This window comes from Rhinolophus ferrumequinum, chromosome X (genome assembly GCF_004115265.2).
Source record: "Rhinolophus ferrumequinum isolate MPI-CBG mRhiFer1 chromosome X, mRhiFer1_v1.p, whole genome shotgun sequence".
Taxonomy (NCBI): Eukaryota; Metazoa; Chordata; class Mammalia; order Chiroptera; family Rhinolophidae; genus Rhinolophus; species Rhinolophus ferrumequinum.
This window is the reverse complement of record NC_046284.1, coordinates 376,226-401,059: the sequence shown is the minus strand read 5'-3', so window position 1 is coordinate 401,059 and position 24,834 is coordinate 376,226. Positions and strand designations below refer to the sequence as shown.

The 24,834-nt window shown below is 38.6% G+C and overlaps 1 protein-coding gene across 2 annotated transcripts; it reads right to left on the bottom strand.

The window, feature by feature from the left end:
* Positions 1 to 1,156: 1,156 nt before the first annotated feature.
* Positions 1,157 to 24,790, bottom strand: RLIM (ring finger protein, LIM domain interacting). 2 transcript variants are annotated; one of them, XM_033105176.1, is made up of 4 exons: positions 24,605 to 24,790; positions 11,156 to 11,348; positions 10,172 to 10,255; positions 1,157 to 8,843 (listed from the first exon to the last, which is right to left on the bottom strand). In XM_033105176.1, exons 2-4 carry the CDS (start codon positions 11,322 to 11,324, stop codon positions 7,249 to 7,251), a joined length of 1,848 nt encoding a protein of 615 aa, XP_032961067.1. In that variant the 5' UTR covers positions 11,325 to 11,348; positions 24,605 to 24,790; the 3' UTR covers positions 1,157 to 7,248. The 2 variants fall into 2 exon arrangements, with proteins under 2 accessions (XP_032961067.1, XP_032961077.1); XM_033105186.1 differs by lacking the exon at positions 24,605 to 24,790 and adding an exon at positions 22,666 to 22,724.
* Between the last annotated feature and the right edge of the window lie 44 nt (positions 24,791 to 24,834).

Genomic DNA, 24,834 nt, shown 5'->3' with positions numbered 1-24,834 from the left:
TATGAACTATGTCCGCTCCTCGTCAGTAGGGATTTGTATCTTTATCCGTGCTTCAAATGTTGAACGAGGTGTAATAATCGTTACAAAATACCCAGTAGCCATGTACTTCTTCTAAATACTACTGCACCTGTTCTCTGACATGCCTTGCTTGCAATAGTGCATTCTTCTGAATGTGCTTGAGGGTGGCAAATCTCCATCCATTGAGAAAGATACTTCTTGCAAAGAGCCAAGATTCATCTTAAGGGTGGCAGGTAATGTGAAGAGGGCTGCTTCTGTTGCTCACAAAATTTTTTCTGAAAGCCATTTGAAACAAATGCCACATATCTGTTGAGCAATGAGGACATTCTTGGAAATGCCTGTGGCTGCCCAGGGCAGCTTTAAAGAGCATTTACTCGGATGCCAATAAACTGGCTGCCATACTAAAAAAAAAAAAAAAAAAAAAAAAAAAAAGCTGCAATTTGTTCTAGTCATTTCATATTTCAAATGAAGTCATAATTGGTACCAAGAGCACATGTAATAAAGGGGCTGAGATGACCACTAACCTTAAAGACTCCTTAAACATCTTCCAGTCCCCTTTCAAGCTTTCAGAAATGAAACCTTGATAAACATGGTGCTCAGGTGTATTTGGTAGTGCCCATAGTGATTTACTGAAATTTACAACGTGTAACCTTTAATCCTCCTCAAATCTGCCCTTTCAATTTTCCTTGGCAAACTAGTCAAAACCGATGTTTAGCCAAAGAAAGCTTACCTCATAGCTAATAGTCTAGGGCACGAGATAAATATTAAAAAACCAAATTAGGTGCCACATAGTAGCAGGGTTAAGAGCACTATGAAACTATGCTCTGGAATCAGATCTGACTGGAAATACTCTGTCACTTACCGTGTTATCTCAGCTGCATCACCTACAAACAGGGTGGTAAATACACCTCAGAGCCACTGTGAGGATTAAATCATTTATACAGTGCTTAATACTACACCTGATAGCAATCAGAAAAAACTAGCTTTTCTTAGTATAGCTATTAGTAATCTATTTGCAAGGCCTTAGGCTTTAGTCTTGCCCGAATTCAAAGACCTCAAAGAAACTGGACCTTAGCTTTCATTTCCTATTTTTTTAAATGACCATGAAGAGTCTAGCTTGTAAGCTGCTGATTTACCAGATCCACTGTTCTAGGTAACGACCCTTTTTTCCTTAGTTTTCTACAAGACGTCTGTGCACTGGCTTACTCTGCTGTCTCCAATGTAAACTTTTCAGTGGTGTGCTTGAGTTTCAAAGAAATTAATCATGAATGGTACTAAAAGTAAAACCCTGGGAAGGGCACGAGGCCAAGAGGTGACCACACCAAAATTATCACAAGGAACTGAGTTGCTATGCCAATGACAGGGCGCTGTAGGAACCAGAGGAAATGAAACGACAGTAAAATTCACCATCGGCAAAATGAGTATCAATACCAAAGGGAAGCCTCCTGCAGGTTATCAGAATGTGACAATCTACTTAGAAACACGGACATCTTGGTGGCTTAGGCAACATGTGTGACAGGCTGGTGGTAGGGATGGAAGACAAAAGCTGCATGAGCATACCAGGACAAGTTTTTGTACTTACAGAGGTCACGCAAGGGAGTGGTCAGGGCAATGGTGAAAATACAAGAAACAGTGAACATGCACTGTCATTTAAAATGTCATTTACATAGATTCTTTCCAGGATTCTTGTATGAGAATATACTTCAATCTTTTATTTTACCAAGATTAAGCCATTAAACGACACAACACAGAATGGAAGTTGTATCCCGTAAACCAGTACCTGCCCACACTCATAGCAGTGAGGGGAACCAAAACCAAGGTTGTGCTGTAATTCCACTCATTTCTAGAAATCATGTCTATCTGCAATCAGTCTGAAGCAACAGAACCTTTATCAGATTCCCCCTTTTAAAGAAAAACCCAAGGAGAGATGATCAAGCACAAATGATCACTTCATGCATTTTATTGATAGTCTATATTTTAAATCTGCAGTATGACATCTTACATAGGGAAAAAGCTTCTTCCTAAAAGATAACTATTAATAATCAAACCAGCTTTAATATGACTGACCTTTCAAGGTCTTGTTTTGCATTAAACAAGTTAAATTTTAGCAAGTGTAAAGCACTGTACAAAACAAAAGGAAACTGGGTACATTCTCAAAATTGAATACAGGGCTTCCCAACCAGGAGTCTGCTGGGTAGATACTGGAGGAGGGTGTTATGTTTAGGTTTAAATTTAAAGAAAATGAGAAAGCAGATAAGGCAAGCCAACCAAATTCACTTCACCTTGTGCTCCTTTCTGCTGTTTTGCAAGTCTCTCCCAGAGGTCAGGAAGCCCTGGTATAACAATCACTTCAGTCTTTACACAACATACATTTATGTGCTTCGTGTTCAGAGACATAAAGGCAGCCTTTGTTACTATCCCCCCTCCGAATCCCTTCAGGTTCTTACAGACTTCAGAAAGCTGTCCAAGATTGCTGCCCACTTCTTTACATAAACCCAAGTAAACATCTATCCCAAGCAGCTCTTCCTGGGAGAAGATAAAACAGGCACAGATATGTAACCGGGCCAATTGCGTACCTACTCAACTCGATACCTCACGGCCCTCCATCTTTAAAAGCAGCACCAGGGACAAATGGAGCTCTCAAGAGGTAAAATCCCAACATTGGACAATTAAAACATATGGATCAATCGTTGAAAGAATGTTACCAGAGGGGCACTAAATGGAGTTAAGGCTGGGCAGCTGGTTCAACCATACCTTAGTATTGGAATAAATCTGCAAGATGAGGAACTGATAGAGGAACCCTAAAATAACTAGGCACAGTGGTTTGATGGGGTCACTTTCACTGCGTGTCTTTAAGATATCTATCTATCTATCACTCAATCCAAGTGACTATAAAGCAGCTTATGGGTCTGTAGCAAAGAAACACTAATAAAAAACAAGTACCTCACTATAAGTTTGAGTGTTAGCGGGCGTGCCTATTTCCTTCAAATTTTAATTAAAACACCTACATAGAAATGAAAATAATCACAAAACTCATAAACTGTTGTTATCCCTTGCAAGTTCCAACACTTCAATAACAGCGCTATTCTATGCTGCATTTTAGATACAAAATGGATTTACTTAAATCAAGTGACGTTGCTCACTTGTAGGGAATATTACATAATATTTTAGAAATGTTCCAGTTAAGAACACAATTTCAGGATGCTAAAATTTTTAAAGGGCAGGTACTGAACTCACAGCAGTTTATTAGTTGCTTATTTAAAAATCTGATTTAAAAATAAGTTATATACTAGTTCTTGAGACCTTGCACTTCACCTTTCCAAATAAAGCATGTTATGATTTACAATTTCAAATGTGTTTTGCAAAAGTGTACAATTTACTAGTTAACGCAATGATTCACAACACTGTTATTGAATCTTAAACATACTGAAGAATTATACTAAGGAAAGAAACACTTGACACTTTAACACGTGCCTTATCAATCTCTTGCATTACTAAGGTACAGAATACTTTACAAAGTAGCAATCAGCATAGTCTTATAAGACAAGAAAAGAATAAAAGTGCCCTGCAAACGTGGCTTCTATAAGTACTTAATGTTGGTAATAAATTTGACAGGGAAGCCAGTAAGGTAAAACTTCAAAATTCATATAAGGCAGATTACAAATATTTTTCGTTCACAAAAGAACAAAGGAGGGGGGGGTAAAAATATCTTCCATCTTTAAAAGTATCAACAATCACCACAAGGTGCCACTGTATTCTAGCAAGCTGTAAAAAGGGCCTTTGAAGAAGCATTTTGCAACATTCATTCATCTCCCTACCACGTGGGTATTTTGGGAAAGTCATGGCTGATGCTGGACTTATTTCCCGTCCTGGACATTTGGGAAGCAGGTGGCTAAATACAAAGCATATTAAGTGTCAACCTTCATAAATATGACTTGAGACAATGACACTAGGAGAGCATAATTGGCACGGAAAGGACATGTTTTCCCAAGGGGGGAAATGACTTGAGGTAACACAGATAACCAGTTTCCTAATCTTAAAGTTTGGATAAACTCCAATGGTGTTTTTAGAGATTTCATACATATATAGATATGTAAATATCTATGTATCGCTATAAAATCTTGGTGTTAAACATTTCTGTTGTTGTTCACTGCACAAGGAACCTACTCTCCAACACTAATGTGAACCCTTCCCTCAATCCCCATTAACACCACTGAGGTACAACTACTGTGTTCTTTTTAGAGCAAATGTTCCAAATTAACAACATGGCTCTTCTTCTAGTGCTGCTACAGATCCAAGTCTGCAAACTTTAAACCTCACTGTTCGGTTTTGGTTTTAGTACCAATAAACCGCAAGCTTGACAACTGCTTGGAGTTAAACAATAGTAACACCTCAAACGTTTCAGACTAGTAAGTGAACTTTTAAAAATACCTGAAATATTCAAGGAAATTCAGTTTTTAGTACTTTTCCCTATGCTTCGAACAATGTAAACTCCCAACATTGTTTTTTCTTGTTCCTATTACTGCATGAAGTTCCAAGTAGGTCTTCAAGACAGAATCTTTAATAAAGAAAAAGTGCAAAGATACAAAATGAAACGTAAAGTCTTTTGCAAGAAAATGCTCCCTCAAGAGAATAGGTGTTTGGATGCTGGTGGGAAAAAAGATCTTTGTTCTCCACTGTACATCTGACACCTACAAATGACCTTGTCTTCAAGGTCCACAACACTAGTTAAGTATATATTAATCATGGACCTCACAAAATTAAAAAGATAATAAGTAGCAAATTCCACTAAAATATTTGTATCCATTCTACACAATCCAATGGAAATGGGTGAGTGCTATTGAAAAAGGGGTCCATGTGCACGTGTCGACTGTGCATTCTAGTGAAGGCTAAAAACTTAAAATTCTATTTCCAGTGTTTAGGAATAGGTTTAATATCTACATTCATTACCAGAATTCTGCACAAGTTACCTCTCACTTTAATACTTTACAAATGAGTAATACATCTTGGGAGCTTAGGGAGGTACCTGTTGTCAATGATTTTTATGCTTAGCGGCAGTTGTTTTTAAACTATAGAAAATGAACACCCCTATAGTAATGGGACATTTTATACCAAGAGAAAAACGGGTTTGTTCTTAGCCAATCAGGACTCCCCTGCAGATCTGAAAACCATTGATTACACCCTCAGGAAAGGAGACAAGGAGGCCCACAATATAAAGGAATCCTGACTTTTAAATGGACAATTTTTTAAAAAGATAAAATGTATTATAGAAGCGCCATAGACAGTGGTTTCTGCTTATATTAAAAAAAATAAGTGAAGCTTTGTTTGGACATTATTTTCTTGCAAGAGCAGTACATATCCTTAGTAAACAACTACCATATTTACAAGTTAATTTCCTTGACAGTTAGGTAGGATTGAAAGCCAGAGGAAAACATGAAAGTATGAGCTTTGAAATCATCTTTACAGCTAAGTTGCTAACAGTTAAGGTACCCAGAGAACTTCTAAAACAGACTGATTTTGTAGAGTGTCTGACTATGCCCAGGTAGTCAGCTCACTTTGTTAATGGCCAAGGATGTGATCAATCCCTCTTTGGACCCATCGGCTTCCCCCAGAAAAACAAACGCAGTCCTCCACAGTCAGACTAACCTTAACCCCAACCACCGTCCAAAGAGAAATTCAGCAAGAGTACTGGGGTTCTTCACAGATCTATTGTTACCACTAAGGGAACAACATAAAGTGCGTGTCCCATAGATCGTAAGTCAGCAGTCTCATCTTCGAAAATGGGCAGCACAATTAAAATGTGAATTTCAAATAACCCAACACAACTCACTTGCAACCAAGGATAAAAATCCCTTATTATTCAACTGGTCTTTAAATGTGAGATGTTAGGTCTGTGTTAGAGAGAGAATAATGAAATAGTAACAAGTGTGCACTGGTACCTTAAATGACAAATCTCGAAAATGCAAATTCGAGACTTTCTTATTAGTACACACATCTGTACCAATTGTTATGCTAAAAGTGGTTTATAGTCTTTCCTCCACCTTTTTTTTTGAGGAGTAGACTTGTAAAAACAATGTAACTGGTGCTACGTGGTAGTGGTTTTTCTTCAACCAAAGCTCTGCCCAATCTGCCAATCTACTCCATCTGCTCACGAAGAAGACTGTGTCAAAGACCTCACCTTCTGAAACCAGTCAATGTCTGTACTGTATTAGCGTCTGCATGACAAGCTGAAGCTCTTCAGAGCAGTCTGCTTTACTCCTCCGGTCTTTCATTTCCTGCCTAAATCCAAGCCGAATACACCATTTCCACTGGTCTTCAATGCAGTTCAGTTCTGCACTGTCCTTCCCTTTGTGTCACAGTAGCTGCTCACATACATGAAATATGTTCTGCTCTTGACATCTATACACTTACAAAAGCAGCTCTGTACTCTGTTTGGTGTGTTTACTAGGTTGGCTCACAGAAAGCAGTTTTCTCATTTCTAAGCATGGGACTTTACAAGTTTTAATGCATTATTACAACAGTGCATTGGAAAAGTACTGAGCCTCTACAAAATAGCTTTACATTTTTAAACAAACGAATGTGATTTGTTTCACTTACACAAGCATAGGCTTTTTTAATATTTCCACAAGATAAATATCTCAATGAAACTATAAGCTCACTCTACGGTGTGCCACAGTGATGGGCTGAGGAGACAGTCAGACACTTAGAAGACCCTAACCTTAGTGTTATTTACACTGACATGTCCAATCACCTTGTCTGAAAGGTGAACAAATGATATTCAGCAGGTAGCTGAATCTGTGCCAACTAATAAATGGGGACAGCAATCACTTAGGAAGATGTACTGAACCTAGTCTAAACTGGGAATTTCCTTAGCCCCTCTCCTACGGCGCAGGAAACTTTCAAGATCAATGTGAAACAGGTAAGAGCCATTGCTAAGGCAGATCTTTGAAGGTAACAAAGGAGAAACTGACAAGCATACATGATTAAGTCATCAGCAACCTCAATTACTGATAGTGAAATCAGATTTTTATGTCCTAAAACGTTGCTTTTTAAATATTTCCTTTTATTCTGGAACAGAAGGTGGGGAAAGGACAAAGATTCATTCGGAAAGCAATGACTCAATTCAGGTTGCTACTTTACATTTCAGTACCACTCAAAAAGTGGACATAAAGCAAGTGATTCCTGTTTGCCCATCACTATGCCAGCTACAGCCGAGAGTCGCGACCTTAATTACACAACGCTTTCTCTGTTACCAGAAGCTAAGACTGCTCTGCGACAAATAGGACAGGTAGAATTCTCAGATAACCAGCGGTCGATGCAGTGGACATGATACTCATGGGAACAAGGTAGTTTCCGAAGTTTGTTGCCTTCTGTGTACTCTGTAATGCAAACACTACAGGTTTTTAATGCATCATTTTCGCCAAAACTTCTCATTGCCAAGTTGTCAATCTGTTCTTTGGTGAGTCCTCTAGGTTGGTCATCATCATCCTCATTTAAGAGGAAAAACTGAGCCAGACTAAGGAAGGGCAGAGAGCCACTTTCATCAAATGTGACCGGGGCCCTGTGTCGACCCTCTCGCCTGGCACCTGAGGAGCCTGACGACGAGCTTCCTTCATTCCCGCCTTCCAACACCTCTGAGCTAGTCTCTGAGCTCTCCCCACTGGAACTGGAGCTAGGACTGGAACTCGAGCTGGAACTCGAGCCGGAAGTGGAACTGCCACTGCCACCAGAACCCCCTCTTCCACTCCGTGACTCTGCCCTTTCCACATTTTGACTCGAGACTGAGCCACTAGGCTCTGAATCACTATCACTGTACATAAAGTAGCTCAATTCACCAAAACCTGTCATTATTTGCCTTAACATGGTCTGAATTGCAACAGATGTAGTTTCACTTAAACCAGTATTTAAGATTCTACGAATCGGAATTCTGATGGTACTGACATAGGTTCTCACACCTGCACGCTCAGAACGTGAAAACGTACGCCTAAAACCTCCTCGTTCACTTTCATAAGTGACGGTGTTGTTTGGGGTCTGAGACCTTGACCGAGTTCTGCTAGCTATGCTATCTCTCTGCCGATATTCTCCAGGACGGACTCTTCTGACTTGAAGATCAAGGACTATGGTCGGAGGTCTCTGTCCTGATCCTGTAGATTCGCCATTACCAGTTGTATCTGAAGAACCTGCTCCTTGTGAGGCATTTCTAGTTCCGGAAGCTGCAAAAAGACCTCTACTGAGCAAGTCAGGTCCACTTATTTGCTGTCTCAATGTCACATGGTGCCGGGTTCTAGAACTTCCCTCAGCCTCATTTACCAAAGGATGCTCAAAAGTCTGAGATGAGATACTGTGATGAGACCTTCGTGGGATTTCACTCATTGGATGCAGAGGTGACCGACTTCTCTCCGCTCTAGCTCGGGTTCTCCGATGGTCTGGGCTCCTGCTTCTCGCTCTTCTCTGACCTCTAGTAGGCGGGACTTCTCCGCTGAAGGCTTCAGTTGAATTTCGTTCTGACCTGGATGGCCTTGCAGACGTTGATTCTGACCGTGGATTTTCTGCTGGCCTTTGGCTGTTGCTGTCCATGTTTTCTCCACTGGAACGTCTTGCAGATGGCTCATTTTCATTCTCTGGGTTTTGACCCCCATTATTACGGTTAACATTGATCTCTAAACTGAATCTGAAATCGCCACTGTTTGGATTAGTCCGGCTCACTGCTCTCCAAGATTGGTTTCCTCTTTGCCCACTTCTCGTCGTATTTCCAGTTTGTCTGACAGAATTAAGCCAGTCTATTATAGAGTCACCATTAGACACATCATCTGAAGAGTCTCCACCTGTTTTAAAAAGGGAGGGGAGAGGGAGAAAAAGGAACTACTAAAATTAGGACAATCATATAATAGTGCTCTGAAACTGTGGGTTAGGAAAAAAGGACAAAGATTCTGAACAGATTTCACCTTTACAGATTTTTGTAAACTACACTGCACAGATTTACAAGTAAAGGCAGGAAATTTTCAATTCCATTTTGAAAGGGCAAGTTAACCCAAGAAAAATTTAAGAGATTTTTAAAAAAGAAATCTGGAAGAATTCTATTTTCAGTACTTCATCACATATAGAACCTAGCGTAGGTACCACTGTGGGCTGTTAGAAGACATTTCTCAGTCCACTGTCAAAATGCTAACATAATCAAACAAAGTAAGCACCAACTACGGTACAGGGTGAGTATTTTGGTTCAAATTACACTTTTCTCAAATGTTCATTAGTCTACAACTTTTCTTCAAGGTTCTTAAGAGCCTTTGATAATACGGGAAATTTGAAAATACAAGACTGCTGTACCCATTGCAAAAATATAAACAAGGTTTATAGATTTAAAATTGTTTGGCTATTTCTTCATGTTACCAAGATTTTAAATTCACATGGAATCAGAGATCAGACCAAATGAACAGTCTGAACCTAGCACAATACACGTAACGGCACAGTCAAGAATCAGACTTATCACAGCCTCTTAGGTTAAGACAGTGAAATTCTCTACTTCACATCGGGAGAGAAACGCCAGACCTAAGGTAGGGGCAGGATAGCTCAACAGTGCTACTACTTACATTTTGAGCCAGAGAATTCTTTGTCGTGGGGGCTGTGCTGTACATTTTGGGATGTTAAGATGTTTAGCAGCATCTCTGGCCTCCACCCACAAAATGCCAGTAGCAAACCCCCCCGTTGTGACAACCAAAAAACGTCTCCATACATTGCCAATGTCCCCTAAGGGGCAATATTATATCCCTCTGAGAACCACCCCATTAGAGAATACAGCATTTCTGCCGGTGAGGAACTCATAGACATGTTTATAAGGAAGGAATAATTCGGAAGGCAGAAGGAAATTTTAATGGAATGGAAAATCAAGAAAAAAAATCACATTTAAATAGGTCATTTCTCATTATGTCCCAATGAACACAAACAACCCAAAGGTGAAGCAGAAAAGAACACATGTCGACATTCTCACCAAATATCAAGAAAATACCCTTTCTCTTTTTATAAGCAGTTACTTAGCACCAAATTAATTTGTGCCATTTCTGGAAAATCTTTGGCTGTTATGACTTCATGAAATTAACTGTTATGAAGTTCTTTATCCATTCCATCCTGTACCCACTGCCCGCAAAGCGAAGTATACCTCTATTTTCATCTGCGTTATGTGGTGGTGGGCCCTCTCTTATTTGTTGTAGTCTTCTCAGCAACTCTTCCTCAGTACTTTCACCTGGAAACAGTTTTAAAATGTTCGCCACATTACAAATAAAAACCAATGATTCTTACTCATCTGAGATGAAAACCAAGGAGTGGGGAACCTGGGTAAAATTAATTTCTTTAGGAGCATGACCTTACAACTTATATTTATACAAATTTCTTTCTAGTTTACTAAATGCTTTTGCATAAACTCACTCATTCTTTATAATTTCACCTCTGGGACGTAGATATCACCACCTGTACTTTGAAAGAAGGAAACAGACTGTGCGAGAGACTGACGGGCTAATAAATGGCAGGGCCAGAAGGCCAACTGAGGCATTCTGATTCAAGTCTGGTACTGTTGGCTCAAAAAGCACTCTCACTAATTAACACCTCACCTTTTAAAATGTAAGCAATCACTCAAAGATTAGGAAAATTAAACAGAAACAAGGAGGAAGGGGAGAAAATGAATTTTAAGTGGACCAAATGGGACGTCACTGGGCAAAAGAAAATAACCAAGCACAAAGTTCTGAGTAATTGACAATTTTACCCAAGGCTAGCTTTGGAGGATTATGACTGGGGCAAGTCAGGGAATCAGAGATGACAAAACAGACGAAGTCTGTTCTAGGAACTAAAGTTCCCATTAGCTCTTCCACACTTAGACTCATGTCTAGTAAGTTAAATAGAGCTAACTAACAACAAAAACTTGATCAGCTCCACTCTTTTCAATTCAGCTCACTGTAAGTTCATAATAAAGGATAATTCCAAAAAAGAATGAAGAGAATCAAGTAACAAGTACAGCAGTACATGTCATTCTGTATCCCTTGCATTAAAATCATATTCCATAATGACTAAAGAAACAGACTTTCAAAACAGGCTATTTTTTAAGACCAGCAATTTGCATATATAAATTCTTAAACTACATGTTACATACCTGGGGTGCCCAGCAAATTGTTATCCCGCATAAGCCTATAATCTTCTTCACTCAGGTTATTCACAAATTGATAGAAAGCTTCTTCCCGATCCAATCGGTCCATCTGACTTCTGCGCTGTGCTGCAGACTGATCACCACTTCCTTTATCGTTAGAATCTGAGCTTTCCATCTTGATGAACAAGTGGAAAATGATCTAAAAGGAGAAAGGAGATCAACCTTGAAAACAGCAGTATGCATCCTATATAACAGTTTCAATTATGTGAAAATCCAGAATGCACATCAAGACGTGCATTTTAAGACCTCAAACGAATGAGATGTCAGCAGAATAACTCCTGAAAAGCTCTGTTATACTAGGAAAAGACTAGGTCCGCGGTTGGCAAACCACAACCCATGGGCCATACTTTTTTCTTGGTGAGTACAGTTGCTTAAAGTTGAGGATATTGGAATACGTCAATGATCAATTGAAAAAGAAGGCAACAAATGATTTTGATCGGTTGTTCTTGGCTCTTGATGAGTGGACAAGTGTAACTGATACTATTCAGTTGTTGATTATTCCAGGATTTGAACTACAGAAGTAGCCTCTGTGAATCTGGATGGAACCACTACAGGTGATAATATCCTCAAAGTTGAGAAAACATGAATTCAGCATAACATGAAGTGGAATTTGCTAAGATGTATTACAACTGAAATGGTGGTAAAAATGTGTAAAGCAGTAAAAGACCCAGTTGAACAAAATCTACAAAGCTTGTGAAAATGTGAGGTGTTTAAAGCCTGTTTTTTTCATTATATTATTCCTGAGTAGGTAGTTGGCAGAAAGGAGTTAAAGCCATCGTTGTTACTGAACCAGCAGTGTCAATGGTGAACTTCATTACTGTGGACTTCGGGAATCTTTGTCACAAACAGAACCTGCACATCCGGACAGTTTAGCACTGGTAACGTTTTAGTGTGACTTGTACCCAGGTCCAAGATTGAATTTTTTTCTGAATGAGAGATTACTCAATTACCATTACCAAACAATGAATGGCTTGGGCAATTAGCTTTTGCTACAGACTTCAACCTAAAATTGCAAGGCAAAATAGTGCTTATATGTAAAACTTATAGTGTAGTAAAGTCATTTCAACAATAACTAACACTGGGATCACAATGTCAAGCTGCTTTATGCACTTCTTGTGCTATCAAACAAACAAGAGCTGCATTCCCACACACATTTGTAGCACATATATTTTCTGAGCACAAACTACCGCTCCAGAAGCATTTTCTGGACCGCAGTGCAAGTACAAAGGAAATTTCCTCATTTCAAAATCCATTTAACTGTGCAATTGAGGAGCTTCCGAGTAACCTTTGATTCTGCAGTGTAATGCTATGGTAACAGGTCAATGTCAACAGCAGAATCTAACAGAATTCTATAAATGCCTTTTCAGGAGTGAATATGCTTCATCAAAATTATATGCTTGTGACTGATTAGACAGCAATACCTCTATGTGTGTGAAGACATTTTCGAAGATGAACTACGGAAAGTCTCATTTGAAGTCAGTAGCACTAGATAAAGTTCTCCAAATGATTTTGATGGTAAGGAATATGTTTAGCCCCAATTAAGCAAAATGTTATCCACCTCCCCCCAAAGAACACCATGCTTCTCATCAGTAGACAGATACTATAAAACACTGTATTCAATTATTATTACATTGAGTTTTATGAAGAAAAACTGCAGAAATATGACCTATTTTTATATAAATAACTATGTAATATGCTCAATTTTGCTTTTTTACCAGAAAAGCCACCAAAAAAAAATGTGGCTTTTTACATAAAGTCTGCCAACCCCTGCTATAGACAGTACATAAAACTAGCCCCAAATTCTCAATTGTCATTCACTATTTATCTGGCCTTAGGAAACTGCTATATTGGCAGATTTCCACACACCTTCCACTAACTGCTCTAATGAAAAGTCACCTAAAACACGAGAAGACTCCAAACAAAACTTTCATTCTGTAATTCTGTTCCTTCTAACTCCAGATTTATCTCATTTAAGTTTATTTCATGATAACAAGATGAAAGCTCATTCCTTGAACATATGAAAATCTGATTTGTGGAAAAGAGGGCACCTATGTTGGTACGAGGATATAATCCCACACACGACACACAAAGTCTCTGCATGTTCACATGTCAATACTACAGAGGAAAATAACAACAAACCCTCTTTCAGATACAAAAATAAAAAAAGCCTCTTCGCCTGTCTACTGAGCTTAAATACATTTTAGTCTAGACACGGACACATCTAGAGCTCCACTGTTTGCCTTAGATCATTATTCTTTGAACTATCCTACCACTGTTTAAACAAATGAGATGAACACGTCAAAGAGGGGGAAGGGAGGGAGACCTTAATGTTTCTGGAAAGAGCTTCCTAATCTCATAACTAAGAATCCTTACTTTTGGTAAGAGGAAACTATAGAAATTTCTGAAAAATGTTGTTTTCATAGCAACTTGAAACTTTAAGAAGACTGGAAATCAACAGCTTAAATAAAACTCATAAAAGTTATGTGGCCCAGGCACTAAAAAAATTAACAAATCACCTTTTTCCATACATACCTAAGTAATATGATTTGGTATTGGTAACAGTAAACAGCTAATTTTTAAAAATATAGAAAAGCACAAAGGAATAAAAAATCTTCAGCTACAATTCCTCAAACCAAAGAAAACCACAGTAACATCTGGTTAATAAACTTAAGCAGTTAACATTTTGAAAGTTAGAATGAAGTCCACTCGTGAAGGATCAGTAAATAGTTCTGAAATTAACTTATGAAAGATGCAACTCAGTAGGGTCGAAAGACTTTAAAAATTTAAATCTTTCAAACAAGACAAAAATGTCTGGTAATTTCTGACATCTGAAGGACATGAACCAAAGATAACAGAAAACTCACATACCAAGTACTGTTAGAGGAATGGCATGAAGTCTTAAGAATAGCATCAGGGAGGTTAAAACCTATTAGGAATAGAAACTTACAAGAATATAGGAAAGCTTTTTAAAATGGCTTTGAAAACCAGAATCCGAAACAAGAAAGGGGTCTTGTACTGAGCGTGTGGGGGAGTCGGTATAGTAACAGAAGATGGAGTGTAGCACTCAACTTCTATTTCGTTTCTATTTTATTCAAGGAGAATCGCCTTCCAACTGGAACGAGTGGAGGAAAAAAGCTTGTCAAAGAGAGAATGAAGAGCCCAAACGGCAAAATTTCTAATGATAATCTTTGATAAATAACAGAGAACAGGAAGAGATACTAAAATACTGGGTTTTAGAATGATCTAATCTTCAAAGGAGTGAAGCCTGGATAGCACAGTAAAATCTGACAATAAAGCTACGGGAAAATTCTGCAATAGGCTATCAGATAGATTGCAAACACAGAAGAAAACATGTTAACTACAGTGGGGTTCACTGCCAAATTAACCTCATTTGCTCTACACACGGATGGTTCTCAACCTTGGCTGGTACTGGAATCACTTGCGGAGCTTTCTCTGGGGTAGACCAGATAGCGACACTTAAAAAAATTTCATAGGTAATTCTATTATGCAGCCAGGGCTGAGAACCTCTTTGATGGGGCATCTGGATAATACTGAGGACTAGTCTGGCTTGGTTTCTGTGCAGACACTGAGAAGGTTTTCCACCCTACTGTTTTGGAGAAATGCATTTTAACTAAGTCTCCAAGTGATGCTGCTCTAGAATCAGTGAGTAGCAAGGAGTTTGAGAACCGTATCATGTACGAGAGGTTCACGTGCTTGAACACCACCCTCAAAGGTTACGGAGCAAGGTAGTAGCCAACATTTTACCACCTTCACACTTTTCTCAGCCCCTTCCTAGACTCTCCCCAATTCATTCATCCTTCAAGGTTCAATGAAACTTTACCTCCTAAGAAACTGTTACTATCTTACTAGCAATTCTGTCATTCATCTCTGCACACAGAATTTGTGTGGGCCACCAGAGTGGCACTTGGTGCCTTACATGGCCTTTTATATCTTTGAAATATTAATTTTATCAATATATCTTACTTACTCAACATAACCAAAAATCATTTCAACATGTTATCGATATAAAAATTAGTGAAATGTTTTCTGTTTTGTTTTTGATAACAACTCTCCAAAATCTGTTTTATATTTCCAGTACATCTCAAACTGGATGCTAAATTTGTAAGTCAAAGCAAAATGTAGTCCTACCAAAACAATATAAAATGGAAAAATATCTGACACTGCTTTAGTTTTTTTATTTAATTTAATTAAAATTAAATTTAAAGTTCAGTTCCACAGTTACACTAGTGACATTCTAAGTGTCCAGTAGCCACAAGTGCTTAGTGGCTACCATATTGGACAGTGCAGCTTCAAAGAATTTGTCTGTAAGGTAGAGAAATCCAACATATGGAAAGAGTTTCAAAGCATTCCCAATGTATTGTTCATGTTCTTTAAAAACCCACTATTTATACATCCCCTTGGTTTTTCAAAAGTATAATAACAATGTTGAATACCCTACAAATACACATGGGAGAGATGATTCTTTCCCATGCTCCCAAATCTGCCAGATTCACTCTTGACCTTTTTAGAATTTCTATCATTTCCTACATGGAAGTTGGAGACAAAACATTCTACCTCTATTTAAAACCCTTCTGACAGTGATTTTAGAGACTGTTAAATCCTAAATAGCTCCTGCCTGATGAGATTAGAGGTTAGTTTATTCCACGCAGGAGGGATTTTTATTTTGACTTAATTTTTTCATTCAAAATTTACACAATAAGACACACTCACACAGCAGCAAATGAGCAAATCCAACTTACTATTACTTCCATAATAACATGCTGCTCTCCTTTCCCCATACCTTCTCATACACATGCCAGAGAAAATCAAGGACATTTTTTCCCCCTACTTGACATCCCTACAACACACTTATTTTTTTATTTCAAAATGGCAACCAAACCCTCAAGGCTTCATCAAACACAACACACGATGTTTTTGCTAAGGTCTAGGTTTCCTTTAAAGAAGCAGTTTGTTTCTTGTAGTGGATTAGGGAAAAGGGAGAGAGAAATCTGGTTTGCTTCTCTACTTTTGTCCAAAGCCTCCATTCTCTCTGCCTTATTCCCCTGGGCTGGGAATGGGGGTCAAGAGATTTCAACACTGGCAAGACATTTCTACCCTCTAAGGACATTTAAGGGGTGAGTTACTGCTGTCACACCTGCGGAGGTCCCCGGACTAGAGGTAGTTACATTTTGAAAGAAAAGGAAATCATAAGCAACCCCCTCACATGCCTGGTGAGATAACCTTACACACACCCAGTGAGCCCAGTCTCATTTTAAGCAGTCCCTTTACTACTTAAGTGGCATGTAATGGAAAAATGTAATCAATCTAAACCACAAGTTCAGATCCTGGTAGCTGTAATGTCATTGATGTTTGTTAAGTGAAAGTGAACATTTGAAAGGTTAAAGCACGCCAAAGACGTCAGGAGACCACAGTCCAAATGATCAAATACAGAGTCTCTCCATTTTGGTGTGGAAACAGTAGTGAAGAAGGATGTTAACAAGATGGGTCTCTACAGTCTACTCTGTGGTCAACAATCGTGTGGCCCATTTTCAGTTTAACTAGTAAGAGGAAAAAGGGATCCCCACACACCTCTGAGCTCCTTCTGTCATCATAAAAGAGAGGATCTTAAATTTATTTGTCCTCTTACTCTCAGTTATAATGTTCACCTGCATAACTCAGGAATTTTGGATTGAGTATACAATTAGCATCAGCCACTTTTAAACTTAAGTATTTCTATGAAAAGCTTACCAATAGAACAATTTAAGAGAAAAAATACATAATTTTTTAAATTAAATAGACTTTCTTTTTAGAGCAGTTTTTGGCTTCCAAAAAAATTGACCAAAAAGTAGAGTTCCCACATACCCTCTCCCTTACCCTCCCATTTCCCTTATCAGTAAGGCCTTACATCAGTGTGGCACATTTGTTCGAATTGATGACCTAATATTGATACATTATTATTAACTAAGTATTGTCAATGATGGTGCAACAACTGTGTATGATGCCAGGTGGGTACTAATCGGAGGATCACTGCATAAATTATGTAAATGTATAACCACTATGCTCTACACCTGAAACTAATATAAAATAATATTGAATGTCAACTGTAACTGAAAAAAATAATTAAAAAAGAAAAATATATAATTGTTCTTAAATCACTTAGTTCTCCCCCCAGTTATAAGTAATACCCACCACTCCGTATCTACACAGCCTTTTAACCTATATTTCCTTTAATCCTCATAGCAATCCTATGAAATAGGAATCACCACCTCTATTTTACAGATAAGAAACAGAATCACAGAGAGGAAGTGATTTACCAAAGGCCATGTGGCTAGCAAGGGGAAAGAGCCAGTAATTAAATGCAGGTCTCCTGATTCCAAATTGTCAACTTTCCACTAAACGGACAACTGCCTCCCAATATATCCCCTGACTATATATACTTTAAAATACATTCCTTCAATCCCAATAGGCATGTTTAAAGTATTCAATCTCACTATGAGCCTTTTATACCAGGTTCATTCCTGGTATAAAAACTTCCAAAATGACAAGAACACCTTTATAAGCAGTATAAACCATGCAGAACTTATATTTTCAAATAAGTCAACTTCTGGTATATTCATTTTAAACAGTTACCCCTTGGATAAACCACATGGTTTTATTAATCTTATCTCTCTCTCTGCATACTGTGTGCCAATACATCCAAATCCATTCCTGGAAACAAACAGCCAAATTAGAAATTTTGCCCAGTCATTTCAAAAACTACTTGTTTGGTCAATGAATGTATGACTGTGTCAGGTAAATTTAATTTTGAGGAGAAAAAGCCAGCAAGAAAACCAAACCTGAGATTTACTAACTGTATTTAGGGAATTTAAAGCAGATTTTATTCACCTTGAGAATTTTAAAGCATTGTTAGTGATCTCCATTTCTCCTACAGTCATTATCATATATTAATATAAACTACACAGACTACTATGTTTCTGACCACTGCTAAAAGTAGTTCATTTGATTCTCCTAATCCATGCACATCAATGTTTTAAAAATGTGTTTTATGAGGTTGGGGCAAAAAGCCCCTTAAAACATACTGATCAGTACTAATGGGTCAGGAGACTTGATGCTAAGTATGAACACACACATATTATATTCAATGGACATACTGCATCATAGCACCCAATTAAGGCACCAAAATACAGTTAACAACATACTGTACAAAACTGAATTCTGAAATTCAAATGCTTCTTTGAATATCAACTTAAAAACAAGCCACATCTGTTAAGTCTGGAAGAAATAACATCTTTTTAGGAACAGAAAGGTATGGTGGGAGGGAGGAATCAAGGTAACCTAATACCAACCAATTATTTAATATCTTGAGCATTTTCCCCCTTTGCATGTATTCATACAAGCTTCTAACTCAATAGTGTTCTAAAGCAGAACATGCCCATTAAAAACACACACCGGTATCAAAAAGGTGTCACTGAAAAGAGAAGGGCAGGCATCATTCTGCTTGCAACAGAGCTTCACTGAGAACCTCCAAGGGTAGATGTGAATTAATGACACACGATCCTTGTCAATAAAGAAAACGTTAGCTCAATAATACCATCACCAAAATGAAAAATACTTAATGCAGTTAAAAAAATCAAGTCACAAAGAACTGCTGAATTTGAGGTCAGGATATAATGTACCATCTCACATGTAGTTACCAAAAGTGTTGGGAATTCTCCATATATAGAACGTTTCATTACAATTTTATTGCATTTGGAACAGACAAGTAAAAGGTTGAAAAAAACCAGATAACTTTTTTACTCTATGAGTAGCTCCGTATTCAGCTCCGTGAAAAGGAAAAAAACAAGACACAGTAGATTCTTGCTTTGGCTGTAACATTAACTAGCTATGTCAATTCGGCCAATTCATTTAACCTCTCAGGCCTTCAGGGTCTTCATCAATATTAGAGTACTGGATTAAACTATCTACAAGGTACCTTCCAGTTCTATGAACCCGTGACTATGAATAAGATATAACCAGTCACATTACAGTATTAAGTCAGAAAAATCAAGCTTAAGAAACAACACGAATAACTAGGACATGAGCTTAGAAGCTATGCTTTTCTCACTGCCTGTCTTTCACTCACGCCCTTCTATCTCCGTTTTTGTGACTATCTTATCTTTCTGAAGAGAAATATAAAGCATTCCTCTTTAAACACAGGGCAGGATTGATGTTTCACTCCCTTTACTTACTCTCACCACCCACACAATTTGTTGATTATTTTTAATATTGGCCTATCAGAGGATGCTACCAAGGGCTCCACCATGGCTGATATTATAGCAATATGAGATTATAAAATATTTGCATGGCAATGTTAGCTTAGCCTTGCTTATATTCTTCTATCTTTGCCACTTGAAAAGGACAACAAAAACAACAAAAGGATTCAGAAACGGCCCTCAAGTGTCTAATCTCTTGGCAGGAAGTCTACTGACTTGTAGCTCACAATTTTGACTACTACAACCCTCTAAAACAATTAAATAGAAAGAACATCAACAAATCAAAGGACGGAGACCAAGCTAAATGCTGCCAATTCACAGGATCTAGTTAAAAAAGGAAACCATTATGATGACATTTCAATTCACTCAAGTACTTCAGACAGTGAATTGAATCTTCGATTACCCATTTCATGTTATTATTGAGCTAAGTCAGGAAATTAGAATTTGATCTTATCCACATGAACTCAATTCTGAATTGCTTCTCATTATTCTCAAGAAGTCAAAAAATAACTCAAAACCCAGAAAGTTCATGTGTTTATATATAAAAAAGTTATTAATGTAAAATCACTCATTATTAGCCATTTTGGTGTTAACTGGTATATAAAGTATTATTTTTAAGGACATTAGTTTTCCATCAAAAATTAACTTCTTGGGGCGGCCGGTTAGCTCAGTTGGTTAGATCTGGTACTCTTTACATCAAGGTTGCCGGTTCGATCCCCACATGGGCCACTGTGAGCTGCACCCTCCACAACTAGACTGAAACAACTACTTGACTTGGAGCTGATGGGTCCTGGAAAAACACACTTAAAAATAAATAAAAGTTAAAAAAAATTAACTTCTTAAAAAAGTGAAGTCAATTTTTAAAATTGAAATCACTTGACCAAAAAAGAAAATATTATTATCTACACAAATGACTATTAACTTATTTCAGGAAATCAGTTTTGTGTTACAGAACCAAACTGACCACTGTGCTTCCTAAACCAGTGTTTCTAAATAGAAATGATAAAGGTGACTATATATCCTCAATTTGTACAGAAATGTAGCAGCCTACACCTGTTGTCCTGTAGTACTTAATATGACCCTCTTTCATTCTCAGAAGTGTCCCAGTATGAACAAATTATATGGTTACCTTAGATGTAATTGCCATTAATGGGAACTTTGGTCAATAAAAAAATGAAAATTGTAATTAAGAGTTGACTCCTTTCTTCCTACAATCAAGTGGAGAGCAAGAGGAAAGAGACCATGCTTCATTCCAGAAAAACACTGAACACAAACATCTCCTTCCCCGCCCCCCCCCCAGAAAGTTCATCACCATGCAGACATTGTAACAGGAGCCTAACTTGTAGTCCTAACTTATACAGGAAGTCCATGAATCTACATGCGTACCACACACTATCTACAGATACTTGTCTCAACATATGCAGGTGCCATTATGGCTAATGAAATTCAAATATTGGGTTGGAGCACTAAAATACAAGAAAATCTACAATAAAAGCATCAACTACATACATTTCTGGAACAAAACCACAAGTTCATAAATACATTCCCCAATTGTTCAAAATTGCCAATACTTTTTTTTTTAATCTAAAAATACTTCAACTGATGAAAGGAAAAATGAACTGCTCCATTTTTTGGAAAACTTACATATTCAAGGTTGAGCAAAACTAAGACACAGAAGTCCTATTGCTGCTTTCACTGGTTATCAAAATGTCAAGGGATTATGTTTACTGGCTACTTTTTGACATCAATGGGCCATAAGGTTTTGGAAACCTTTGTGTCATAAGGAAATGTTAAGGAATTAGACTTACATAAAGAAAAACATGTCCCAGTCTTAGGCAGTGGCCCCAAATTCTAGCACTTCATTGGTCTGGGTTTCAGAGGACTTTTCCCATTATAATTTGTTACCCACTCTATGGTAAATCAAGGGAATAGCAGGCTGGTCAGTGATTTGCTCTATTTCCCAATCCACTAGGGCTATGGAAAAAGTAGTATACACATTATAATTCCATGAACGCAGATGCCCCATCTGACCTACTGTGTTATTTAAGGCCTGAAAGAATATACCCAACCAGCCTAACATTTCTAGATATCATTTCATTATTAAGCTATTTCATAAAACCACTGCTGATTTTAAATTATCAAATTACATCCCAAGCAGTAACAGCTGAAACAGGAACTGTGACATACAAAAAAGGGGGGGGGGTAACTGCTAAATAATTCTCACCTGATTCATAAAGTAGGTTCCCTTTAAGTGTTAATAAGTTTTTGATGCAACATAACCTACCGATTTTTTTACTACAACCTTTCATTTTCTTTGCATTTCTGATCTAATTAGATAGCAATTAAGTCTAGAGGCATAAAAGTTTAGTGACTTCGGGCATCAGACAGACCTGGGTTAAAATGGGGACTCTACCACTTATTAGCTATTTAATTGAGGACAAATTGCTTAATAAACACTTCTCGGAGTCTTGGTTACTTCTGTAAAAGAGTTAACATCCTCGTGAGGCTTTGCTGTGATGATTATAAAACCATGCATGTGAAGTACAGGACCTAGCACATAAATATTCAGTACTAGTTGGTTTTAAATTTGGGCTAACTACCCATCCCAGTTTGCCTGGGACAATCTTGTTTGTGCCTGTTGTCCAGGCATGATTAAGAATAACGTCCCTTTTGCTCTTAAAAGTATCGCAGCTAGGGCAATAAATTATGTGGTTACTTTAACAATGATGATGAAAAGAGTTAATACCAATCAGAGTATTATATATCAATTATATAATTTTTCGATCTTGAAGGAAAAAATAGGACACACAAAATAATGTAAGATTATATTCCTGTAAGATATTCTACTGACATGTTATTTATTCAACAAACATTTAAACACTATTTATACCCATCCCATTCCAACAATGATTTAATACAGCAAATTTCTATTTTGTTCCTTCTGTTCTATACAGGTACTGGTAAACTTCAGACATTATTTTAAAAGAGGAAAATTCACAGATAAAGCACCAGTGAGTTCCAGCTACTCAGAAACACTACTCTATGAATTACCAGTGAAAAATATCCATTCTCATCGTGAAAGTATACGCAACATCAACTAACATATATCAAATAAGCCCATCCAATTACAGGGCCTGCAAAACAGATTTTAAAACACACATTCTACACATAAATCATCAGGAGACGCAACAAAAAATAAATTACCTGACTTTTATGACATAGTATTGTAATACAATAAACTGGATTTTAGTTTTCTTCACTCTCTGCTCTAGGGAAAAAAAAGAATCCATTATTCTTCCTCTTTTATAAGACAGACATTTTCTTTGAAACAGACACATCCTAAAAAATACACATCCTACATATTTGTTACACAGACACACACCCCATTACCCAACCTAATTCAACATTAGTATTGATATTTGGGGAGACTGAGAAGGTCAGAGGGAACCAGAAATATAAGATTTCCTTTAAAGGCTGAGAGTCAAACTACCTTTTAGTGGAAGCTTACTTAAAATAGGCCTTACCTTATCAAACCTGTAATTATTTTCAGATTCGACTTGTTACTTTCAAGGACTTATTCGGCACACTACAGTTACCTCTGTAAAATAGTACTAGGCAGTGGCAGTAACTACAAAGTATGAAAGATCATCAGGACATCTTAGGATAAAGACTTTGAAACATTTTTCTGTAAAAAAAGAGGGTCCTAAAGACTTTGAAACATTTTTCTGTAAAAAAGAGGGTCCTAAAAATCACATTTTAAAGCGTTTAAATTTGTCTTCCTGGATACTTTATTGTTACAATGTAGAAAACTGATGGGGGAGGGGGATGTAATTGTGCCTGCCTGCTCTCAAGTCATCCAGGATGGACATAATATATCTGATGGAGTGATATGAGTAGTTATTTTGTATTTAAACACGAAGAGTGAAAGAAAGATTAGTAGTAGTACTACGTTTATTTCTTCCTCCCTTCAATCACTCAAAGCCATTGCGGTTAATTCTGATTCAGGAAATGCGGGCTCCTTATTTCCAGCAAAAAAAATTGTTGTGGGCCTTGCAAATGGTGGATGACACCCTGATATAAATGCTTCCTCTTGCCCCAAAACGAAAGAATGACCTAAATAACACGCTTGCTAGGCCTCAGATTCCCGGACTAACCTGTGGAATAAGTATGGTGAAACTGTCTAGGGAAGGAACGTGGCTGTCTCCTCCATCTTGAAATTAATCAGCATAAGGGAAAAAGGGACTGAGTGTTCAGGAAGCAGAAGCCCAACCGGTTAATACTAGTTACTAAAGCTATGGCGTACGTGGCAGGTACCGCCCGCAGAAGCTGAGACCCTTAGGCTTTTTTTTTTTTTGAGGGGGGAGGGGTTGGGCTGTTGGCTGATTGAACGGAAATTAACTTGAAAATCATTTGGCCCAATTCCCACCCTTTCCCAGGGAAAAACAACAAACACGCAAAGGCTTTTCCCTCTCTTCTCTTCTGGGGGGGGAAGCGGGGGGTCCTTGCGATGATATCTGGCAAAGGATACGCCGGGGTTATTCGAGCGAGGGAGTAAACCACATTTGCCTCAGATCCTCAGGGAAGATGTCATCATGGCCTCAGGGGGCGCCTAATTGATAGTGCCCTGAAGTGCTCAAAATGGGCTTTTGCAAATCCTGGGAAATCTAAAGGCCCAAGAGTTCCCAGCATCTGACTTACAGCAGCCCGATTTTCCCTTTTCCCAAACCAAGCCCACCATGTAAAAGGGGCGGGGAGAGGCGAGGGAAGCTTCCACAGAACCGAGGAGAAAACCCCGAAACCAGGAAAGATCGTCACGCCTGAGGCCAACACTCGAAAGTCGCCTCCCCCCGTTCCAGAGGCTCCGGAGGGCCCCGGCTGCGGCTAGCGCGGCCACGGAGAGGAAGTCCTACCCCGCACCTTCCTCTTCTTCAGAGCCTGTCGACCATACACCCAATTAAAATGGCAGCGGCGACTACGCCACGGAACCCCCCACAGCAACCGGGGCCTGGGGTCCGAAGGAGGAGCTGAGCCTCGGCCACGACGCAGTACTCAGGCCATTTTGAGGAAACGCGGCAGCCGAGGCTCCGCTGTGCTCCTCTCGCTCTCCATCCCTTTCAGAGAGGATTCCCAAGGCTTCACTTACTGGGTTTTAGTGTCGGGATCCGACTCGGTCGGTTCGGCCGCCGCCGCCGAGGCCCCTGCGCGCCTCCCCTGTTGCGCTCTCAAGCCCGCCTCCGCTGAGTCGCTGCTAGAGACCCGCCTCTAGCCCAGCGCCTGCTGCGAGACGTTGCTCAGGCAGCCATTATCTCCCCCATTGTTACCAAGCAGCGACCGGAAACGACTGCCCACAACAGGAAGTGATGATGCTGCGTT